Below are 19,167 nucleotides of genomic sequence, written 5' to 3'. Positions count from 1 at the left end.
AATCGAACAATCACTTTGTACACACATTAAATCCATTCAAGTTCATAATTATGTTTATACAACCAAGTCATCAAACAAACAGGAAGGTAGGAGCGCACACCAGTAGTGGGGAGGTGCTGACCGCAAGAGATAAAACTATGACTGAGAAAGGAGAGAGGCCGCACAGCTCGTAGTCACGATGCCAACAAAATCTTTATTTTTCCAACGTCACCACATTCCCTGAAGAAGGCAACTTGTTGCCGAAACGTTGGAAAAATAAAGATTTTGTTGGCATCGTGACTACGAGCTATACAACCAAGTCAGCCATATCACCCACCATGACCATGGCGGGAGAGCGTTGTCATCCTGGAGGATGGAGTTAGGTCCCAGATTCTGAAGAGAATCTCATCCCGCATCACTGCATTGATATTGCCTTCAACTTCAAGTTCTGTCTTGCCTGTGAGAGATACTGCCCCATACCATGCCAAGTTGTTGTGGCTGCGCATGGATCTTCCTCCCGCTACCGAGTTCCCTAACACCGAGTGTAAAGTTAATAAAGTGTAAAAATGGCCATTATGTGTTTATTTTCCCTTATTACTGTGGGAGAGTGCAATCATCCAATCCACTATTAAAGCAACTCATAGCAAAGGGTTGAATTCCAACCACTTGCCATTTTGGCAACATTTTTGCAGGCGCTACCCACACGTGTAGCTGTGTTGCTCATTCCACGAACGACCGACCCTTACAATCTATACCTCGTTGTAATCAATGATTGAAATCATATAAAATACAATACCAATTGGTATCAGAATCTTAAAACGCGGGATGTGATGTTAAGACTGTCCATTGTGCCAATAGATGGTGTGGACTCACATGAAGTGGAGAACCAGAACCAGATTAAAGTGGAGAAATAATGGAACAAAGTTAAGTTTCCGGACTTTTGTTGCTGAGTTTATATGCTTAGCACACCAGACATGTCAACGCCACAATGTTTCCACCCAGTCTTAACAACAGAAGAGATTGTCTCTAGTTATGTGAAGCATTTTGAGACATGATACTTGTGAGTCTATTACGTACTTCCCTCACTATTTCTGTTCAATCAAGGATCCTAGAGCGAGCAAGCTATGCCAGGCTAGAGGATATTGTAAAGTTTAGCGCACCGAGCTGGAATCGAACCCCGATCTCCAACTCGGCAGACCGGCAGGCAACAAGTCACGCCAAGAGAGCTAGCTCCCTTGGAGGAGCAAGTTACGGCCGGGTCTTTTGCAGGGTCGTTACACTGTGTTATTTATAGCTAGGTCAAACATTAATACTTCATTTTCTTCCATCCAGGTGGCTGTTGTAACAGCGAGAGCACCTACACGATAGGAGGATATTCCTGGGCATGGTGCCTCCTCTCAAATGTTAACAGGTGATGATGCTACTACTCGACACAAACACATTAACACATTACTGTTAAGTATGCAGTGACAAGCCACCACTAAGCAATTCATGTAGGACTATAACTATACAGGACTTGCATACGTATACACTAACAGAGGTCGTGGCTAAATATTGTAATTGGCCCGCTTGCCCAGACGCACTATTTACAGTAAATACTCCCGGCCAGCTGACTCCACATTTCACTTGTCCGCTTGGGCCAGTTACTTAAAATATTGAGATATATATATATATATATATATATATATATATATATATATATATATATATATATATTAAACAGTAACACATGACTTCACAGACACTTCCTATAATTCCTATAATAACAACAATGTGACCATGTGAAATGGGGAAAATCAAGTGTATTTTTCACAGAAATAAGAATAGGCACTCAGTTTCATATGTATATGTTATTTTTTTTTTATTTAACCTTTATTTAACCAGTAAAAAACACATTGAGACTGAAGTCTCTTTTACAAGTGTGAACTGGCCAAGAGAAGAGGCAAAATAAGTGACACAGCTCTGCCAGTAACAAAAAAACAGGACAGACATACAACGCTCATAAATACAGTACCCACTACCGAAGAAGCTCAAAGGGAGAACAGGAACGTTTAATAACGCAACCAATAAAGACTAATAAATAAAAACTAAGCAACGAAATTTGCTAGTAAACTAAAAAGCAAGCGAACATTTGCTATACGTCAAAGCAGGAGCAGTGTATGGGAAGTGTGCCCATGGGTGGCAATCCTTTTAAAGCTCACTAGGGGAATCACAGAAGCCAGTTTGAGTCCGAAATAAGCAAGGCTTTTTTTTCCAGCCTCAAATTTTGTTGGGGGCACGACGTAGCACAGCCAAGCATTTGATCTGAGGTTGAGAGACCCACTGAGAGACCCACTTTTGCAACCCACTAGAGCGTACAGAGTACAGTGATGAGTCCTATAGGGGAATTGGTTATGAACCTCAATGCAGCATGAAACAGGTGGTCGAGTTTGCTCAGAGTTGAGGAACTAGCAAAGCGGTAGACAGTATCGTCATAATCGAGCTGCGACAGAAAGAGGCCTGTAACCAGCTTTTTGCAAGAAGCATTAGAAAAGCAGGACTTCATTCTGTAGAAGAGACTCACTCTGTATAGCGTGAACTTAAGCTTTTTTGCCAAGGCGTCAATGTGGTGTTTGAAGTTTAACTTGCTGTCCAACCAAATCCCAAGATATTTATACAACTCAACCCATTCGATGGATACTCCATCCAGAGTGGTGATATTTGAGGGGACATTGACTAGGCTATTTGGAGAAAATAGCATGGCCTTGGTTTTGTAGGCATTTAGTATCAGTTGGCTGTTTTAGCAGTTCATGCTGCAACGAGACAAAGTCAGAGGCCATGTTTTTAAGTGCAGGATACAAGTAGGTAACCACTTGCTTGGGAGGCATACCATTTCGGTCAGGAGCGGATGATAACTTACGTCATGTTGTAGTCTAGTTTGTAGTCATCAGGCCGAAACCCCCAAACCGGAATCAGAATTAACCCAAAATAATTCCCTGCATCATCATTTTAGGACATACCCAATTAATTAAAGCCTTTATGTGGCGTATGAATCCGACAAGTTTCTTCAAGTACTTATTGAAATAGTTTACTATATCAATAAGTGTGTGGGGGGGGGGGGGGGGGGGGTGTGACGCGAGGTTAGGTAACCAGTAGCCTGGAACTCACCTATGCTTTCTATGGCATAGGCAGCTCCCGGCAGGATCCGCCGGCAGAAACTGTGCGCAGCGGCTGGACATGAGACTAATTAATTAGAGCGACAGAGAGAGAGAGAGGAGTGTGTATCTATGCGTGTGTGCGTCAATTTAATAAGGTGCAGACGATCAGAAATCAGCAGAGTGATCGACGTTTGCGCTACTCTATGCCAAATTGAAGTGGACTCGGACCCAGACCTTTTTTTTCTCCCTGGAAATAAAAACGTCTGGGTTTCCGAGGTTAGGTAACCAGTAACCAGGGATGACCTCAGACTGCATAACCTGAATGTTGTGCTGTCTGAGAAGTTCCTTGGTTTTCCTCCCAGCAAGTGTAAGGTGATTGCTCTCACATGACGGATGACGACGAGGCGTTCCATTCCTGCTCATTTGGAAAATAGTCTGAGGTTTCTGAAACCACGGATGGATGGAGCTTTTATCAAATGACTTTCTCTTTCCGTTATCTTAAAATCCACTCTGTAATCATACTAATCAACTGTAATCATCAAAGGCAAGCTGTGTGCACAATTGTTGATTGACAAGCAAGGCACTTTCCCCTAGTTGCAACCAAGAGTGCTTTGTTATGAGTTAATGATTTGCAGTAGCTCTTCATAATTCTTCAACCATGTGTAAAATAGGTTAATGTGGCAACAACAGAAGTACCAAATATCCATCCATCCATCCATCCATCTTCAACCGCTTATCCGTAGTCGGGTCACGGGGGCAAACAGCTCCACCAGAGAGCTCCAGACTTCCCTCTCCAGAGCAACATTAGTAACATCGTCACACTTCACACACTAACTTCACATTCAGCCTGTAGACATTAGAGGCCATGTAGTTCTTTAGGCTTCATCATTTTGTGATTACCGTAATTTCCGGACTATAAGCCGCTACTTTTTTCCCATGCTTTGAACCCTGTACCCTGGCATATACAACGGTGTGGCTAATCTATGGATTTTTACAGCTAACGGCCACTAGGGGACCTTCTAAATCTATCTCTATGGCCTCTATGCGGCTTATAGTCCAGTGTGGCTTTTACACGTATATGTACACATATGTTTTTTTCCCTAAATTTAGCTGGTGCGGCTTATATTCAGGTGCGCTTTATAGTCCGGAAATTACGGGTAGCTATTAGATTATTAGAAAGCTGCATCTGCGCAAAAGTTGCCATTTTCACCTGCGGATGGCGCTAGAGTCTAGAACAGGTTGTGGAACAGCTATGATAAATCCTCCAGGGAGTATGAATGCACTCAGCATGTTTCATGACAATCATGCCATTGGCTTTTGAGATATCTTGTGTGCAGTGTTAAAAATCTTATGATATTTAGTCAACTAAGACTAGACCTTAGTCTAGTCTTAGTTGACTAAATATCATAAGATTTCTTATGATATTTAAGATTTTCTCAAAAGTCAATGTCATGATTGTCATGAAACATGCTGAGTGCATTCATCGACTAAATATCATAAGACTAAATAGGACTAAGACTACATGGTTTGTTATTTAAAAGACTAAGACTAATATAAATCTTCTCTGGTAAAATTAACATTGCATTAAGACTAAGGCTAAAAGACATAAGAGTTTGATATTTAGTGGACTAAGACTAGACTAAGACTAAACAATTTCAGAAGACTAAAGGACTAAGACTAAATGGTCTGTTATTCAAAAGACTAAGACTTAATCAAAATCTGCTGAAAAAATTAACACTGCTTGTGTGCAAGTAGAATTTTTTATTTGGATGGATGGATTGACATCTGTAGAGCCTACTGTGGAGAAAAGAAAATGACCTCACTCACTGCAACTGGAAAGTACAGCGTTAATAATATAACTTATTATACAACCCCATGTGACTCCTCAGTTATATTGTTACTGTATCAGCAGCATACACGATGTGATGTAACAATGTTGTTGCATACCATTAGGACAAATATGTAACAACCTAGCCAATATGTAAGAACCTGGCCGGTTTTCCACACAGTTGCACTTGTTTTAAATCACTGGAACAAAATGCCTGAAATGTCAACTTAATGTATATGTATTTTATTGTCTTCACCAGGATTACCCTCGAGATCATGACTCTAGGGCCCAGATGTGAGGACGTGGAGACGGCAGAGGGGGTGGCCATTACTGTCACAGGAGTGGCTCAGGTAAAACATATACTGTTACACAGGAGTGACTCAGGTAAAACATATTACTGTTACACAGGAGTGACTCAGGTAAAACACGTAATAAAGAATCAGCTTTATTGGTCACGTCCCAGTTTTTCTGTTGTAAAGCAGTGGGTGTTTTTTGTGTGCACGTTTTGTAGTATTCTGTGAGAAGAGAGGATAGAAAATCTGAGCGCTAGAGAGAGAGAGATAACAATAACATGACTGATTAGACTAGTGCTATATTATATTAATATGGTAAGGGTCCATGTGGTGTGAAAGTAGAAGTAGACTACTACTACTACTAGTGGGCGGCTGTGGCTCAGGAGGTAGAGCAGGTCGTCCAATGATCCCTGGGTCGGCGGTTCGAATCCCGGCTCCTCCTGTCCACATGTCGAAGTGTCCTTGGGCAAGACACTGAACCCTACACCCTCCAATGAGTCGGTCGGAGCTCACCACCATTGGTGTGTGAATGTGGGAAGTGAGGACGCTGGCGTCGACTGTTGCCGCTTCACCTCCCAATGTATGAATGAATGAACCATTGTAAAGCGCTTTGAGCACTTGGAAAAGCGCTATAAAAATGCAATTCATTATTAGATTGTAGGAGACTGGGGTGTACAAGCATTGTAGCTACTGCTATCTTTTTTTTACCCCACCTGCATGATGCAAAGATTTCACAGATGTACACAGCACATCTGCATAATTATAATGCTACAATTTGAAATTTAGCAGACACTCTTAATCCAGAGCGATTTACAGTAAGCAACACATGGTCATACATCAAATACATAGTCATGAAGAATCATACGTAACAGTGAAATATTTATATAATGACACTATGCGTACACTATAGAGTGCTATGTCTACATAAAATGCTATCTAAATTACATAACGTTACATAACGTTCTTAATATCATGCGTATATATCTGCTTTCCCATTTGTGTGTCAGACAAGGAGAATAAGGGATATTTGAGAGTGCTCTGAACAAAGCTGTGAGGAATGCTTCCCACCCAGTCCCTAAACACACTCCAAAATGGAAAAACCCTTCAAACCCATTTGCCTGTTCAGGCAACCAGAACAGGCAAACATCACTTGCCCGAATTGATTTTTACTTGCCCAAGCCAATCAGGCAACCGTTCGTGTTAACCCCTGCACTGGAAAGCCATGCTGTTACAGTGATGTAAATAGGGTTTCAATGTAATGGGTCCTGGGACCCAGGGGTGGCCTTTTAAATGGGTCCCAGGGACATTTTATGAGTTCTACTTCAACAATGTTAGAGTACAGTATTGCATCCCAGGACCCCCGGAGGGTGACATGATTGTGGCCTTTCTCAATTCAGTGAGTGTAAGGATGCAGGCTATTTCAATTTGCATCACTGCTGTTGTAGACCCCGTCTTGTTCTGTTTTCACTGAGCAGAGCTCCCTGTATTTCTTTTTATTCAGGTGAAAATCATGACAGACCCGGACTTGCTGGCAGTGGCTTGTGAGCAGTTCCTGGGTAAAACGGTGGTAGAAATCAAAGCGGTGATCTTGCAAACCTTGGAAGGACACCTGCGCTCCATTCTAGGTGTGAACATTTTATCTTGACTTTCTGACTGGTCATGTTTGCATACATTTTAATAATGATAAATATAGCTCCAGTGATTTGGCTTCTCTGGTTTAGTCACTCATTTTGCCCTTCTCATTTTAAATACAGCCTACCTCACATGTTTTGAGTTGGAGATGTGTTAAATACACTTCCATGGGTAACTGGATAACTCACCCCTTTTCCAACTCGCCCTCAAAAGTGGTAGCGGCGTAGCTTGTTCTCTGAGACCATATGCAGCTGGTAGTCGATCAAAGGCACCTTTTGTTGTGCAACAAAGACATAAGCAAAAAATCTTCAAGTTTGCTTGCTGTGCTTTCCGATTGATTATTAATAGAATAGAATAGAGATTAAGATCTCCATTATCATCAAAATGTAAAGATACGTACAACGTACTATATACACTGCTTTTGGGACAATCTCAAAATTCTGGTCCTCTGTTTCCAAAGAGATAAATCTAATTTAAATGTAAAAAAAAATGTAAAATTGAAAAGAAACCAGGTCTCTTTCTGCTCAGGATTCCAGACCGGACCATGTCCCTGAACCCATCTAATGTTATGCTTCTTCAAAAATTCTTAGTTCTGGCCAGAAAATATATCCTTTTAAATTGGATTATGGATAATTCGCCAGTGGTACCGGGATATATATATACAATTTTACCCATGGGGAGAGAATGAGTCTTATAGGTCTAAAGGCAATGAAGAAAGATGTCTCTACTTTCTCTAGTTGGTGAAAGGGGTGAGTTATCTAGTATTCCTTCCAAGAGGTGTTTAAATATAAGTAGCCTTGGCGAGCCATGAGGCCCATAGGGCAGGAGCCTATCTCCTGTTTCTGTAGCGTGAGGCAGCTTGATGTACAAGTACACCCCCTGGACATGACGCTAGTATGTCGCAGTGTTTAAATATGCTCCTTAAATACAGGCACCCTGACAGTGGAACAGATCTACCAGGACAGGGACGAGTTTGCAAAGCTGGTCAGGGAGGTGGCCTCACCCGATGTGGGCAGGATGGGCATCGAGATTCTCAGCTTCACCATTAAGGTAGGTCCAAATAGGGTGCCTGGTGGTGGCAAAGGCAAATGTCTTGTATGTCATCCCTTTCTCTGGCTTCAATTTGTTGTCCCTCTACACCAGGGGTGCCCACACCTTTTAGACTTGAGAGCTACTACCAGCTCAACCAGATTTACCCACCAAAAAATATATATATTATCCCATTGCTGAAAATAGTTACATATTAGACAAATGCACTTCTTTTTCTTTTTTGTAATACTGATGTTTGTGCGAAACACTTTTGAAAACATGTGGGTTTGAGCTGCCCTTTTTGATGTCAATCAATCAAGTGCAGTCACCTTAATTCAAGTGGCAGATGCCAAAAATAGTGTATTATTTATTTAAATTGCATATTTTTAGGGCCATGTCATGTGGTCTACCTGCACAGCCTCTGTGATCTACTGGTAGATCACGATCTACCTTTTGGGCACCCCTGCTCTACACAAAAAAACAGAACAAAACAAAAAACTAGTCTTTAAAGTATGGTGGGTCAACAGCACCATCATGTTTCCAGCAATTAAAGATAACGCCTCTATTACAGTCATCTGTTCAGTCATAGCCAGAATTACGGATTTAAAATGCAGATGCCAGAAAATTGGCAGTTGTCCTAGCAGTAGCAATGTTGAGTCTTGATAACTAACTGAAGCATAATGGGAGTGACCATAGTACCTTGCTCGAGATTAGCCTGTTTCTGTATACTGTAGTTAGCTTGTAACCAAAATATGGTCGGTTGTTTTCATTTTGTCTTTATTTGAGATCATCTTAAAGGACCACTTCACCACTTTTCAACCTATCTTCATATAATAGGTCCTCACTAATAATCATGATAAAATGGCACGATTTTTTCTACTCCGTCTGTCTCATAGGAGGGCTGTGGGCAGTTTAGAAACCGTCTTCCAGTGACATCATCATTAGGCAGATTATTTTTTAAACAAGATTTTTTTACAAAAAATTTTAGATTTTCATTATCGTGAGAACGATGGCTTCCATTTTCGCATTGCAACTTTTCAGGACTAGAAAGCCTGCAGTTTTTATTGGCTTGTATTCCCCATCGATGATGTCACTGGAAGACGGTTTCTGAACTGCCCACAGCCCTCCTATGAGACACAGACCGAGTAGAAAAGAATTGCGCCATTTTTTCATGATTATTAGTGAGGACCTATTATTTGAAGATAGGTTGAAAAGTGGTGAAGTGGTCCTTTAAGAATATGTTGAGCAATTTATTGTGCAATGAAACCTCATATGTTGGGGTGTGCCGGTAACTGTCCGGATAGTGCGTCAACCACAAAGAAAACTCAACCTCGATGGTTCAGTTCCAGATCTAAATAAAGCACAAAATTGCCCAAAAGAAGAAATCTCATGAAGTGACATTCTGTGCGACAGTGTGCGTGGATGTTTAATACTTATTCATGTCTATTCCAGGATGTATATGACAAGGTGGATTACCTGAGCTCGCTTGGGAAGACTCAGACTGCAGCTGTACAGAGGGATGCAGACATCGGTGTGGCTGAGGCTGAGAGAGATGCTGGGATACGAGTAAGTAGGCCCCCCGCTTAATAATTGTTATGGAATGTTAGTGGCCCTTCTGGCCCCAAAACTGTGGAATGCATTTCCCGTTGCAATGAGAACTGCAGCATCACTCACAATCTTCCGCCGTAGTCTGAAAACCCACCTTTTCAGACTCCCTACCCCCTTAGATAGCACTTTTTAGACTTAGATAGCATTTGAAACAGACTTATAGCATGTCATGTAGACAGCACAATAATTGCATTGTATGTAGTCTTCATAGTACATACTTCATAGTACATATGTATAGCATAGTATAGTATATATGTATAGTTTATATATATAGTGTCATTATATAGATATATTCTAGTTACGTTCTTAGCTTACGCATGTTTCATGATAAATGCATTTTATATATGTGATGTATTCCTATGCTTTTTTGTTCTTGCCTAATGTAAGTCGCTCTGGAGTAAGAGCGTCTGCTAAATGCCTAAATTAGTGAATGTATATTCAGAAGAACAGCAACAAGCGGCATCTCTCAGTCTAGCAGGCTCTCGGTATTCTCTCCCTCAGCACATCTCTCTCTCGTGGTCTCCTCCCCACCAGACGACCTAAGCTTCTCACCAGCTTCTCACCCTACTATATAGATGCAGGTCCACAGATAAACATGACCATCAACAAAAGTACAATACAATACAGACGCTCTGACTGTCTTGGCTGTCGCCTCCCCACTGAGACAGGAACTCCCTAGCCATAGCTATGCCAAGCCCAGCAGGCTCTCATAACAAACACAATAGGTGTGACATCAAGCTGTCTTTTACATACAGCTTGATCAAAGGGGGTTGATTGGATTAAGACAGGCCTCCCAGCCACATACAATCATGGAATGATAGATCAATATTTGACAGTTCGGTACTGCCATAACATAATTATAATAATAATCTTTATTGTCCCGAAGGGATATTTGTCCTCACAGTCTGTTCAACATCAACAGAATAACAACATAAAACCATACTGTAGCTCAGAACAACATGTTACTGAGATACAGTACATAGTACATACATGAGGTCCCCACTGTACTCGGAACCCTCCCATCGGTGTGGCAGTTTGTTTAACCCATTTTGACCTGAGATCAGATTCTAAAAATGTCTTTGACAGTTGACAGTTTTCTGAAAAAGCTATGTTTCTATGTCAGTCGTTCTTCGATTTTTCAAAAATAGCAGACCTACAAGCTCGTAGCGCGCCACTCGGTGGCGCGCTATGAGCTTGTAGATCTGCTATTTTTCAATAGCTAAAGCATAACATAATGCTAACACCAAAAGGGGTTCCCGCCCCAAAATGGGTTAAGGCTGCGGTGGCCGAGGGGACAAAACTCCTACTAAAAACTACGTTTCCCACCCCCAAGGTTCTGTATCTTTGTCCAGATGAGATGGCATGAAGTTGAAGAAGCGATACAGGGGATGATCATTTGTGTCATTTGTTATAATTGAAAGTGCTAAGCGTGTGACAAAAAAATAAAGCTTCTTTGCATCTTACCAGGACCAATGCAACATTATATGTATGGGAGCAGCATTACACACAAATACGTTTATTAGTACTTAATACTTATTTTTTTCTCTGCACAATTCTAGGAGGCAGAGTGTAAGAGGGAGATGATGGACAAGAAGTTCCAGGCAGATACCTTAATGGCTGACTCGAAGCGGGAGCTGGAGTTGCAGAAAGCCTCTTTCAACCAAGAGGTCAACACCAAGGTCGGTGTTTGAGCTTTGAAATGGCCTTTCAAGCACTCGCTGCGGCCCAACGGCATCGCCTAAACACAGTTTATGTTTTTTTTAAACGGTGATGTTGTCTCAGCTATAGAGTATGCACATCAGGGGCGGCAGGTTCCTATAACGGCAGTGGGTGCCCCCCCCCCCCCCCCCCCCCCCGCCGCAGCGGGGAAAAAACCTTTTTTTGGTACTGTATTTACAGTTTGCTAATAAATACAGTGGTGCGCGCTTTCAGTTCACAACAATTAACGAACACATTAAATTGTTTCAGCATCTTGTTTCAACATTTCAGCATGATCAACAGTAAATAATTAAATTGTTTCAGCCATAAGCGGCGGGTGGATTTTACCTTTAGCTAGGTGGGACGACGACGACACAGATTTATTTATTTATTTCCCCCAGATGGTCTAACAATGTCATGATTTGTATTACCAATCTCATACACCATTGCTCACGAAAGCAAGATCCGTGACCCAATTACAGCCACTGCATCTTACCTTTTAAGTAAAAGTAGTCTGAGGAAAAGGAACAGTTCTGTTCCCCGGACATTGTTTTGGGATATTTTGGCTGAGATGGCTTGTCAAGTCTCAAGTCAGTGTGGAGATTGGCCGGCGGTGTTGCTGCCCTCCCCTCCCCTCCAGACTCATGGCTCTTTACAGACGGGCCGACGGTACACTACACAGACAGCAGCCTCGCCGCTGACTGTGTTAGTGTTGTGTTGCTGCAGGAGACGGAGTGTGAATGAACCGTGAGGTCACTGGAACAAAGCCACCGTATTAGCATTTGAATACCTGTTCTGTGAACACCGTAAAGGTGTGTGCCTACGTGACAAAATGACCAGGGGGAGGGGATCTTCAGCCTTAATCTCAGTGGGTGCTATTTGGCTTATTCTTTTTTCAGTGGGCGCCCAAGCCCTCAGGCACTCCCAAAGTTGACGCCGTTGATGCACATGCATGATTGTCCAATCAGGACACGCCCCCCTCATGGCAAAACATTGAGCAGCATGGAGTGTTGGAGTTTGGAAGCGCTCGTTGGAAATCACTCAACCGTCCTGCGTACCACCCGTTTCTAAATAATAATGCAGGAGGCAGCGAAATGTTGTGTAATTGAAAACAAGCACTTCCAAACTCTGACACTTAGAAAAATAATCAAATGCAGGGCATTTCTTGACAGAATGTAGCTCATAATGTTGCTATGGTGGATTTTCATGAAACAAAAACTTTGCTATAATTCAAGCTTTTCGTTCAGCTGCAATGTTGGTGAGTTTAACATTGTTTAATGCAATCAGACAGGACTTTTCTGTTTGGATGAATGGGCTGTCAAGGCCAGAAAGTAGTTTTTTTCCACTCAGTGGGCGTTCCTGCATAACTTCCAGGTACGATGATGTCATGTGCATACCCTCTATTGACATTGTGTGTATGTGGGTGTCTGTCTGTCTGTCCGTCTGTCCGTCCGTCTGTTCATCTGTCTTTCTCTCTCAGAAAGCAGATGCCCAGCTGGCCTACGAGTTACAGGCAGCCAAGGAGCAGCAGAAGATCCGTCTTGAGGAGATTGAGATCGAGGTAGTGCAGAGAAAGAAGCAGATCACCATTGAGGAGAAGGAGATTGACCGCACCGAAAAGGAGCTGATCGCCACTGTTAAGAGGCCTGCCGAGGCAGAGGCCTACAAAATAGAGCAGTTGGCCGAGGGGCATAAGTGAGTGTGTTCCCATTACCATCCATAGACACACCATTTCCATTCGCATTGATCATGTGTTGTCCATACTGCTGATTTCCATGTGAAATCTTTAAATTGCATGATAAAACAATAGAAAATATATTGCTTTGCTTTTAGATGCTAGGTTCAAAATGCTTGTGGCACACTGGCACCACATTGCAGTTGCCCCAGCTGTAATAAAGACAACTTAGATAATTGGCTCACAGACATAAAATCCAGGGTTTTCTTGCTATAAAACAATTGAATATGTGTCTACCATTTAGTGCTTCATGTCAGTAACATTTCCATACCATTCTTTCAAAGCACCAGAAAGGATCAATATATTTCAGTGTTCAGAGGGGGAATTGGCTACTAGAGATGGCAGTGTGTTTTTTTTCTCTGTCAGGTTGCGGAAGGTTCTGTTAGCCCAGGCCGAATCGGAGAAGATCAGAAAGATCGGCGGAGCAGAGGCAGCCTCCATCGAGGCGATCGGCAAGGCGGAGGCCGAGAAGATGAGGCTGAAGGCTGATGCCTACTTGCAGTATGGAGAGGCAGCCAAGATTGCCCTGGTCCTGGAGGCCCTGCCAAAGGTAACAATTTTACAATTTACATCATCAAGGCTCATAAGCAACACACTGAGGAAGGATGCTGTCTATTTCACTGTTTCCCAAACACTGGGTTGGGACCCGTTTGTGGGTCGCAGACACATTTTTATGGGTCCCTCAATTTTTTTGTTTGCTACATTTTGTTTTTAATTATTTCAAAATATTTTAAAAAAACACTCCCAAAAATAGCGAAACTTGTCATGAATTAAAACCTAAATTAAATTACCTTTTCAGTAATTTCATGACGAAATCAAATCGAAGAAATTCCATAAATTAGAACAAAGTAGTGAAAATAGCGATCTACAAGCTCACAACACAGTGCGATGTGACACGTTGTGAGCTTGTAGATCTGCTATTTTCACTAGTTTGGGTCCCTGATTTCTCTTTTGGGTCACAGCCGTTATGGGAGAAATGGATAAATTGTTTACGGAACGCGACATGATGTCATCATGGAATTTTATTTTACATGACCTAAGATAAAGATTTATTGATACCAGGCTTGCTATCATGATCAGCTGTCTCGTGATTCACTTCAGCTGTTTATGACATCATCCTGGCATGTGAGAAAGAGACTTTCCTGTATAATTCTTAAAGCTGCAGACCACTGGTTGAGAACCACTGCTCTAAAGCAATGACTACTACCTGAATATAGAGCTTTAACTTTCATTAAAACAAAACACTTAACACTACCTTTAACCCATTAAGACCTAGAACGCATCTATGGCACCGTAGCGTTTAACCACTTTTAACCATTATTGTATACTTTAGCTGTTGAGAAATAGCTCAGAGTGCCTTGTAGATCTGCTATTGTTTTTAAATTGTGAACACTTGTGCAAATCTTTGAATATATATTCTTTTACAGCACGTTTTTAACTCTTATTTGCTTCTGGGGCAACATATTTTGCTTCTGGGACCCCATATTTTCAGATGGGGGGCCCACGGACAAATTCAGATAATTCTGGGTGTCTTTGACATGAAAAGGTTTGAGCACCACTGATAGGCTGTCAGGATTTAGAAGACATCTGAGAGGTTTTTCAGAAAACTGTCAGGATTCAGAAGACATTTTGTCTCAGGTCTTTAAACAATGTTACTGTGCCATATCTTCACAGATTGCTGGCAAGGTGGCAGCACCACTGGCCAAGACGGCTGAGATTGTCATCCTGAGTGGGGATGGAGGCCGTGGAGGGGAGCTAAACCGCCTCTTGGCTGAACTTCCTGTATCTGTGAACGCTCTCACTGGAGTGGATATCACAAAGGTAAGCATTATGGGAACCAACAGTATAGTTGCTTTAGTTCCACGATTGTTGTCACCTGCTATGGCTGAAATGTCGTGCTAGTACACGTCAGTGTTTTAACACATTTTGTGCCCAAGACGTCTGTGGACGTCTTTGGTATTACCGCACGGGCAGAGACCAAGACGTCTGTGGACGTCTTTGAAAAAAAAAAAAATATATATATATATATATATATATATATCTTTTTAATTTTTTAATAAAAAATAATCAAAACAATGATTTTTAATACGTGGTGCCAAAGTTTGTGTTTTCGCCATTGAGAATGCATTTGGTGTTTAAATTAAATAACTCAGAAACCATCAAACATTTCAAAGTAAAAAGTTCCAGCATATGTCTCCACAGTCAGCTGAATTATAAAAAATCACACCCGTGTGAACTGAGTGGTGTAAGGTTTTATATAGCATGATCAGCTGTGGTCTGACGTAATGTCTGACGTAATGAAATCACACAAAATATGTTAAGTAAAAAAAGCTATCATTTTTGATAAATGTATGTATCACACCCGGATGTGATTTCACAACTGGCTTTTTTTGCGCAGAGAAAATGACCACGGTTGCTACGGTCATCCAGTTCACCCGGGTGTGATTTAATTACGTCAGAAATTATTTTGAACATAGCAACCATGGTCATTTTTTTATGCACACAAAAGCCAGTTGTAGGAGTGGTTTACACCACTCAAACACAAAAGCCAGTTGTAGGAGTGGTTTACACCACTCAAAAATGTGAATGGATTTTCTAGGTGAAAGTGATTTTTGGGCAGTTTTGCGTGGGCTCTCAAAATTAAACAAATAAAAGACTGTGGAGCTGAGCTGTGTGCGGACTTCCTCTTCTTTTATACTGTATCAACCTTTGTCCAGCACCAGCGAGGGACTGGATGTGCGCAACCCTCTTGTTTTAAATAGTTCCACGATGCTCCTTGCTTAATGTCATATCTATAAAATATTTATTGGCCAGTACTCATGCATATTTTACTTTCATCGGTCCTGGTTATACAGAATCCTTCGTGTGCAACTGGTAGTTGCACATAAAAAGTTCACGTCTTCATATTCTTCTTTTAAAATAGTCAAATGTTAATTGATATGTTATTCAAAAACAGCTGTATAAAGCTTTTGCGGAGGTCTGTACAGTCTCCTCATAGAACTGTTCAAGCAAGAACTGCGAATAGCAGCGAATAGTGAACCTAGCCTCAAAAATCATTGGGAAGAGACAGAAACAATTACGTTGTATCTACAAGGAAGTACTTCGAAAAAAAGCTGTCAAGATAGCAAAGGACCTCCTCTCATCCACTCTGCAGGGAGTTCGAACTACTTCCCTCTGGTAGACGGTACAAAGTACCAAAAGATAACCGTAACATCTTTAAGAATTCCTTCATTCCTAATGCCATTAAAGCACTAAATGATACCATGTCTCCCTAGATTTGGAGAAATGTGTTCAATATTCATCGGCATTCCTAATATATAAGTTGTATAAAATGCACATCTGCTTCATTGAAATCTCCTTTTGTTTTCAACAGATCCCTTTACTGCAGAAGATGACCAATGCTCAAGCCTAAAGAAAGTGACTCCATATTACTCCTCTGATATCTGTTGTATGCACTCACATTGACTGCCTTTAATACACTTGAAGATTTTTTTTGTTGTTTTTATATATTGTATACAAGTGGATTTTTTCCCCGAAAAACCTCTGGTGCCTTAAGACCAAATTATGCTTTGTGCTTAGCTGTGAGGGTACACTACGATGGTGGACTTGTAAGTCCACCATCTACGGACCCTCGCGGATACGCAGACGCGGCAAGTATAATCAGGCCTTTACTTTCTTCAGGACCAGAATATCGGCATGTACTGCTGCTCCATTAAAATAATGTTTTTTTCGCTGAGATTTTATTGTGGGAGAAATTTGTTTTTCACAGTACGGTATGCATACTTTGTCCATTTTGTATAAAGTTTTATTACAGGATTTATCAATGTTCATATTGAGTTCATATTGTCACTCACGATAGGATCTTACCACCTTCTCTTAGGACTTTCTGCACAGTGGGCCCTGCTGTGTAGAGGGCAATGCAGTCGCTTTAATCTGACCATTACATGTGTAATAAATCATTTACACATACCTCTTCCTTTGTTGTCATAGAGTAAATGCAACCTTACTTCATTTTCTGCCTGTACTTACAGTATAAACCCTATATATGAGATATATAGCATTCTGTGTGTGCGTATGCACGCAGTCACACACCGTCCTTGATTTTCCCTTGTAATGAATCTGACATACATGTTACACTTTTATTCTGGTTATTTAATTTATCTTGTCGATTTATACATTGCAACAAGGTGCTCAAATTACACAAACCACCTCTATCTTACTTTTTTCACCCGGATTTTGAAACCCTTTTTTCCCCACCTAGTGTCAATTATCTAATTGTAATCCTGGGCGCTACCCTCCCTCTGCCAACCTTGGGAGAGCAACGGACTGACCTCATGTTTCCTTCAATGCATGAGGAGTCCAAACCACTTCTTTTCACAAGGAACACGTTATTTCCAAACAGTTCCTTTCCCCTTCAGGGTGAGGCAGTTATATTTTGTCATCTTGACAGAAGTTGCCTTTTTATCTGTAAATACCTTGTTACAGGGAAATAGGGAATTCTATGCTAATCTAGTTTGCTTGTTGTGTTGTAATGTTTGATATTATTTGAGTCATGCTTTTGACTTCTGTTAAAATTGATATACGGGTGTTCAAGTACGTGTAATTTAAGCATACCTTTGTGGACAAAACTATCAAAAGAACAGTCTCCTTGTAAGTCAATTATTGAAATGAAAAGACTTACTGTTGAATTGCATGGTGAATTGCCAAACATAAATACCAAATTTATTGTTTAATGTTTTGTTTAGTGCTTTTAAATTTTAAATTGGGATTTCTGGGATGATTCTGTAACCATTCACTTGAATGGTTACACTATGAATAGATGATAAGCCATGTTAAGTAGTCCTTTTGGACTTTCGGTCAGTAAAACGTACAATTTTTCTAAGTGTCGGAGAGACATGCTTTTTGTTTTTAGAAAGTGCTGCCTGGTATATATCTTTATTGGTTTAATAATTGTGAAATGGATTATTATACATATGCTGACACTTGTACAGTGCATCACCTTACAATGTTTTAGTTGAAGTTTATATGAAGTGAAAACATCCATTTAAATGGTCATTCTACGATTGGTAACTGATTTGTAATGGAAGGTTTATTTTTTATTCTGCTTGCATATTTTTATGTTGTACTTCACTTTCCAGTGATATTTCTGCTGTATAAAATGATTGTAGCAAAAGGTGGATAATTCATCCTTAAAATGCTTTTTGGCATGCTGATTTGGTGTTATTATCCAAAATAAGTAACAGGTACACAAAGGACTGTTAGTTGTGTAGATTGGGTTGGTCCCTCATTATTTCTGCTGGTTTGTTTTCTTCATTACAACTATAGTGATTTGACAATACTGTGACTTTTTGCTTTGCTTTTTTCCCAAGCAAAGGTTTAGTTGACAAAAACACTTCAAGATATGCTAGCTTTAGTAGATGTAATTACTAAATATACCACTTTTAACAACAAAAAAAAAGAATACCTTTCTCATGCGCAATGTGATGTACAGTACAGTGAGTGTTTGTATCCATGCACACTACGGTATCTCAAATGTCCATCGGAGTCTACAATGTTTATCAGTGCATGTCCTCCATGTCTAACGTCCACATCTGTTCATCTAATAAATTCATTGCAATATGTTTACGCTGCAGTCTTGAATGAAAGTCTACATAAGAAACCCAATTTAGCATTATTATTTTAAATAGATGAATAATTGATCATCAATTATTCAATTAACATCAATAATTGATGAGTTTTCACAAGACGATCATCTATGGTTTGGCACTAGGCTAGCCTTTCCCTGGCTTACGCCTCACAACACTGATGAGTGATGACGTCTGGACTGATTACGTTAAGATAATTATTCTACCCTATTAGTATGTTGCATGAGGCCTCATTCACACGTACCAAACACCAATCAAGCAATGTTTGGTCGTTTTTTTGGGCCACCACAATGCTTTTCCAATGGGAGTCATATGGTTTGATCAAACATTTGTGTTTGATTGCTGATTGCTCCTAACCTGACTCCGCCAGATGGGGCAGTGTACTCTCTGCTGCCCCATCTGACGGAGTCAGGTTAGATTGCTCCCCCCTCATCAAACAAAAATGTTTGGTCAAACCATGTGACTCCCATTGAAAATTAATTGGAGCAGCAATCAAACAGCAATCAGACATTGCACACGGACCGAACATTTGTTGTGTAGGTGTGTACGAAGCCTGAGACTACAAACTGCCCAGGAACTAATG

General features: G+C 40.9%; 1 protein-coding gene across 1 annotated transcript in view; it reads left to right on the top strand.

Moving 5' to 3' along the window:
• LOC306932702 (flotillin-2-like) overlaps positions 1-18,598 on the top strand; it is a 20,454-nt gene extending 1,856 nt beyond the window's left edge. Inside the window, exons 2-11 of the mRNA XM_079514602.1 lie at positions 1,312-1,390; positions 5,204-5,294; positions 6,739-6,862; positions 7,801-7,919; positions 9,351-9,464; positions 11,066-11,185; positions 12,685-12,899; positions 13,306-13,489; positions 14,614-14,760; positions 16,313-18,598. Coding sequence (XP_079370728.1) covers positions 1,312-1,390; positions 5,204-5,294; positions 6,739-6,862; positions 7,801-7,919; positions 9,351-9,464; positions 11,066-11,185; positions 12,685-12,899; positions 13,306-13,489; positions 14,614-14,760; positions 16,313-16,351 — 1,232 coding nt within the window. The 3' untranslated portion in view covers positions 16,352-18,598. The remainder of the gene's footprint in view (positions 1-1,311; positions 1,391-5,203; positions 5,295-6,738; positions 6,863-7,800; positions 7,920-9,350; positions 9,465-11,065; positions 11,186-12,684; positions 12,900-13,305; positions 13,490-14,613; positions 14,761-16,312) is intronic.
• The last annotated feature ends 569 nt before the right edge of the window (positions 18,599-19,167 follow it).

This window comes from Electrona antarctica, assembly GCF_951216825.1.
Source record: "Electrona antarctica genome assembly, chromosome: 11".
NCBI classification, from domain to species: Eukaryota; Metazoa; Chordata; class Actinopteri; order Myctophiformes; family Myctophidae; genus Electrona; species Electrona antarctica.
The sequence above is the reverse complement of the archived record's forward strand: the minus strand, read 5'-3'. Positions and strand labels throughout refer to the sequence as shown.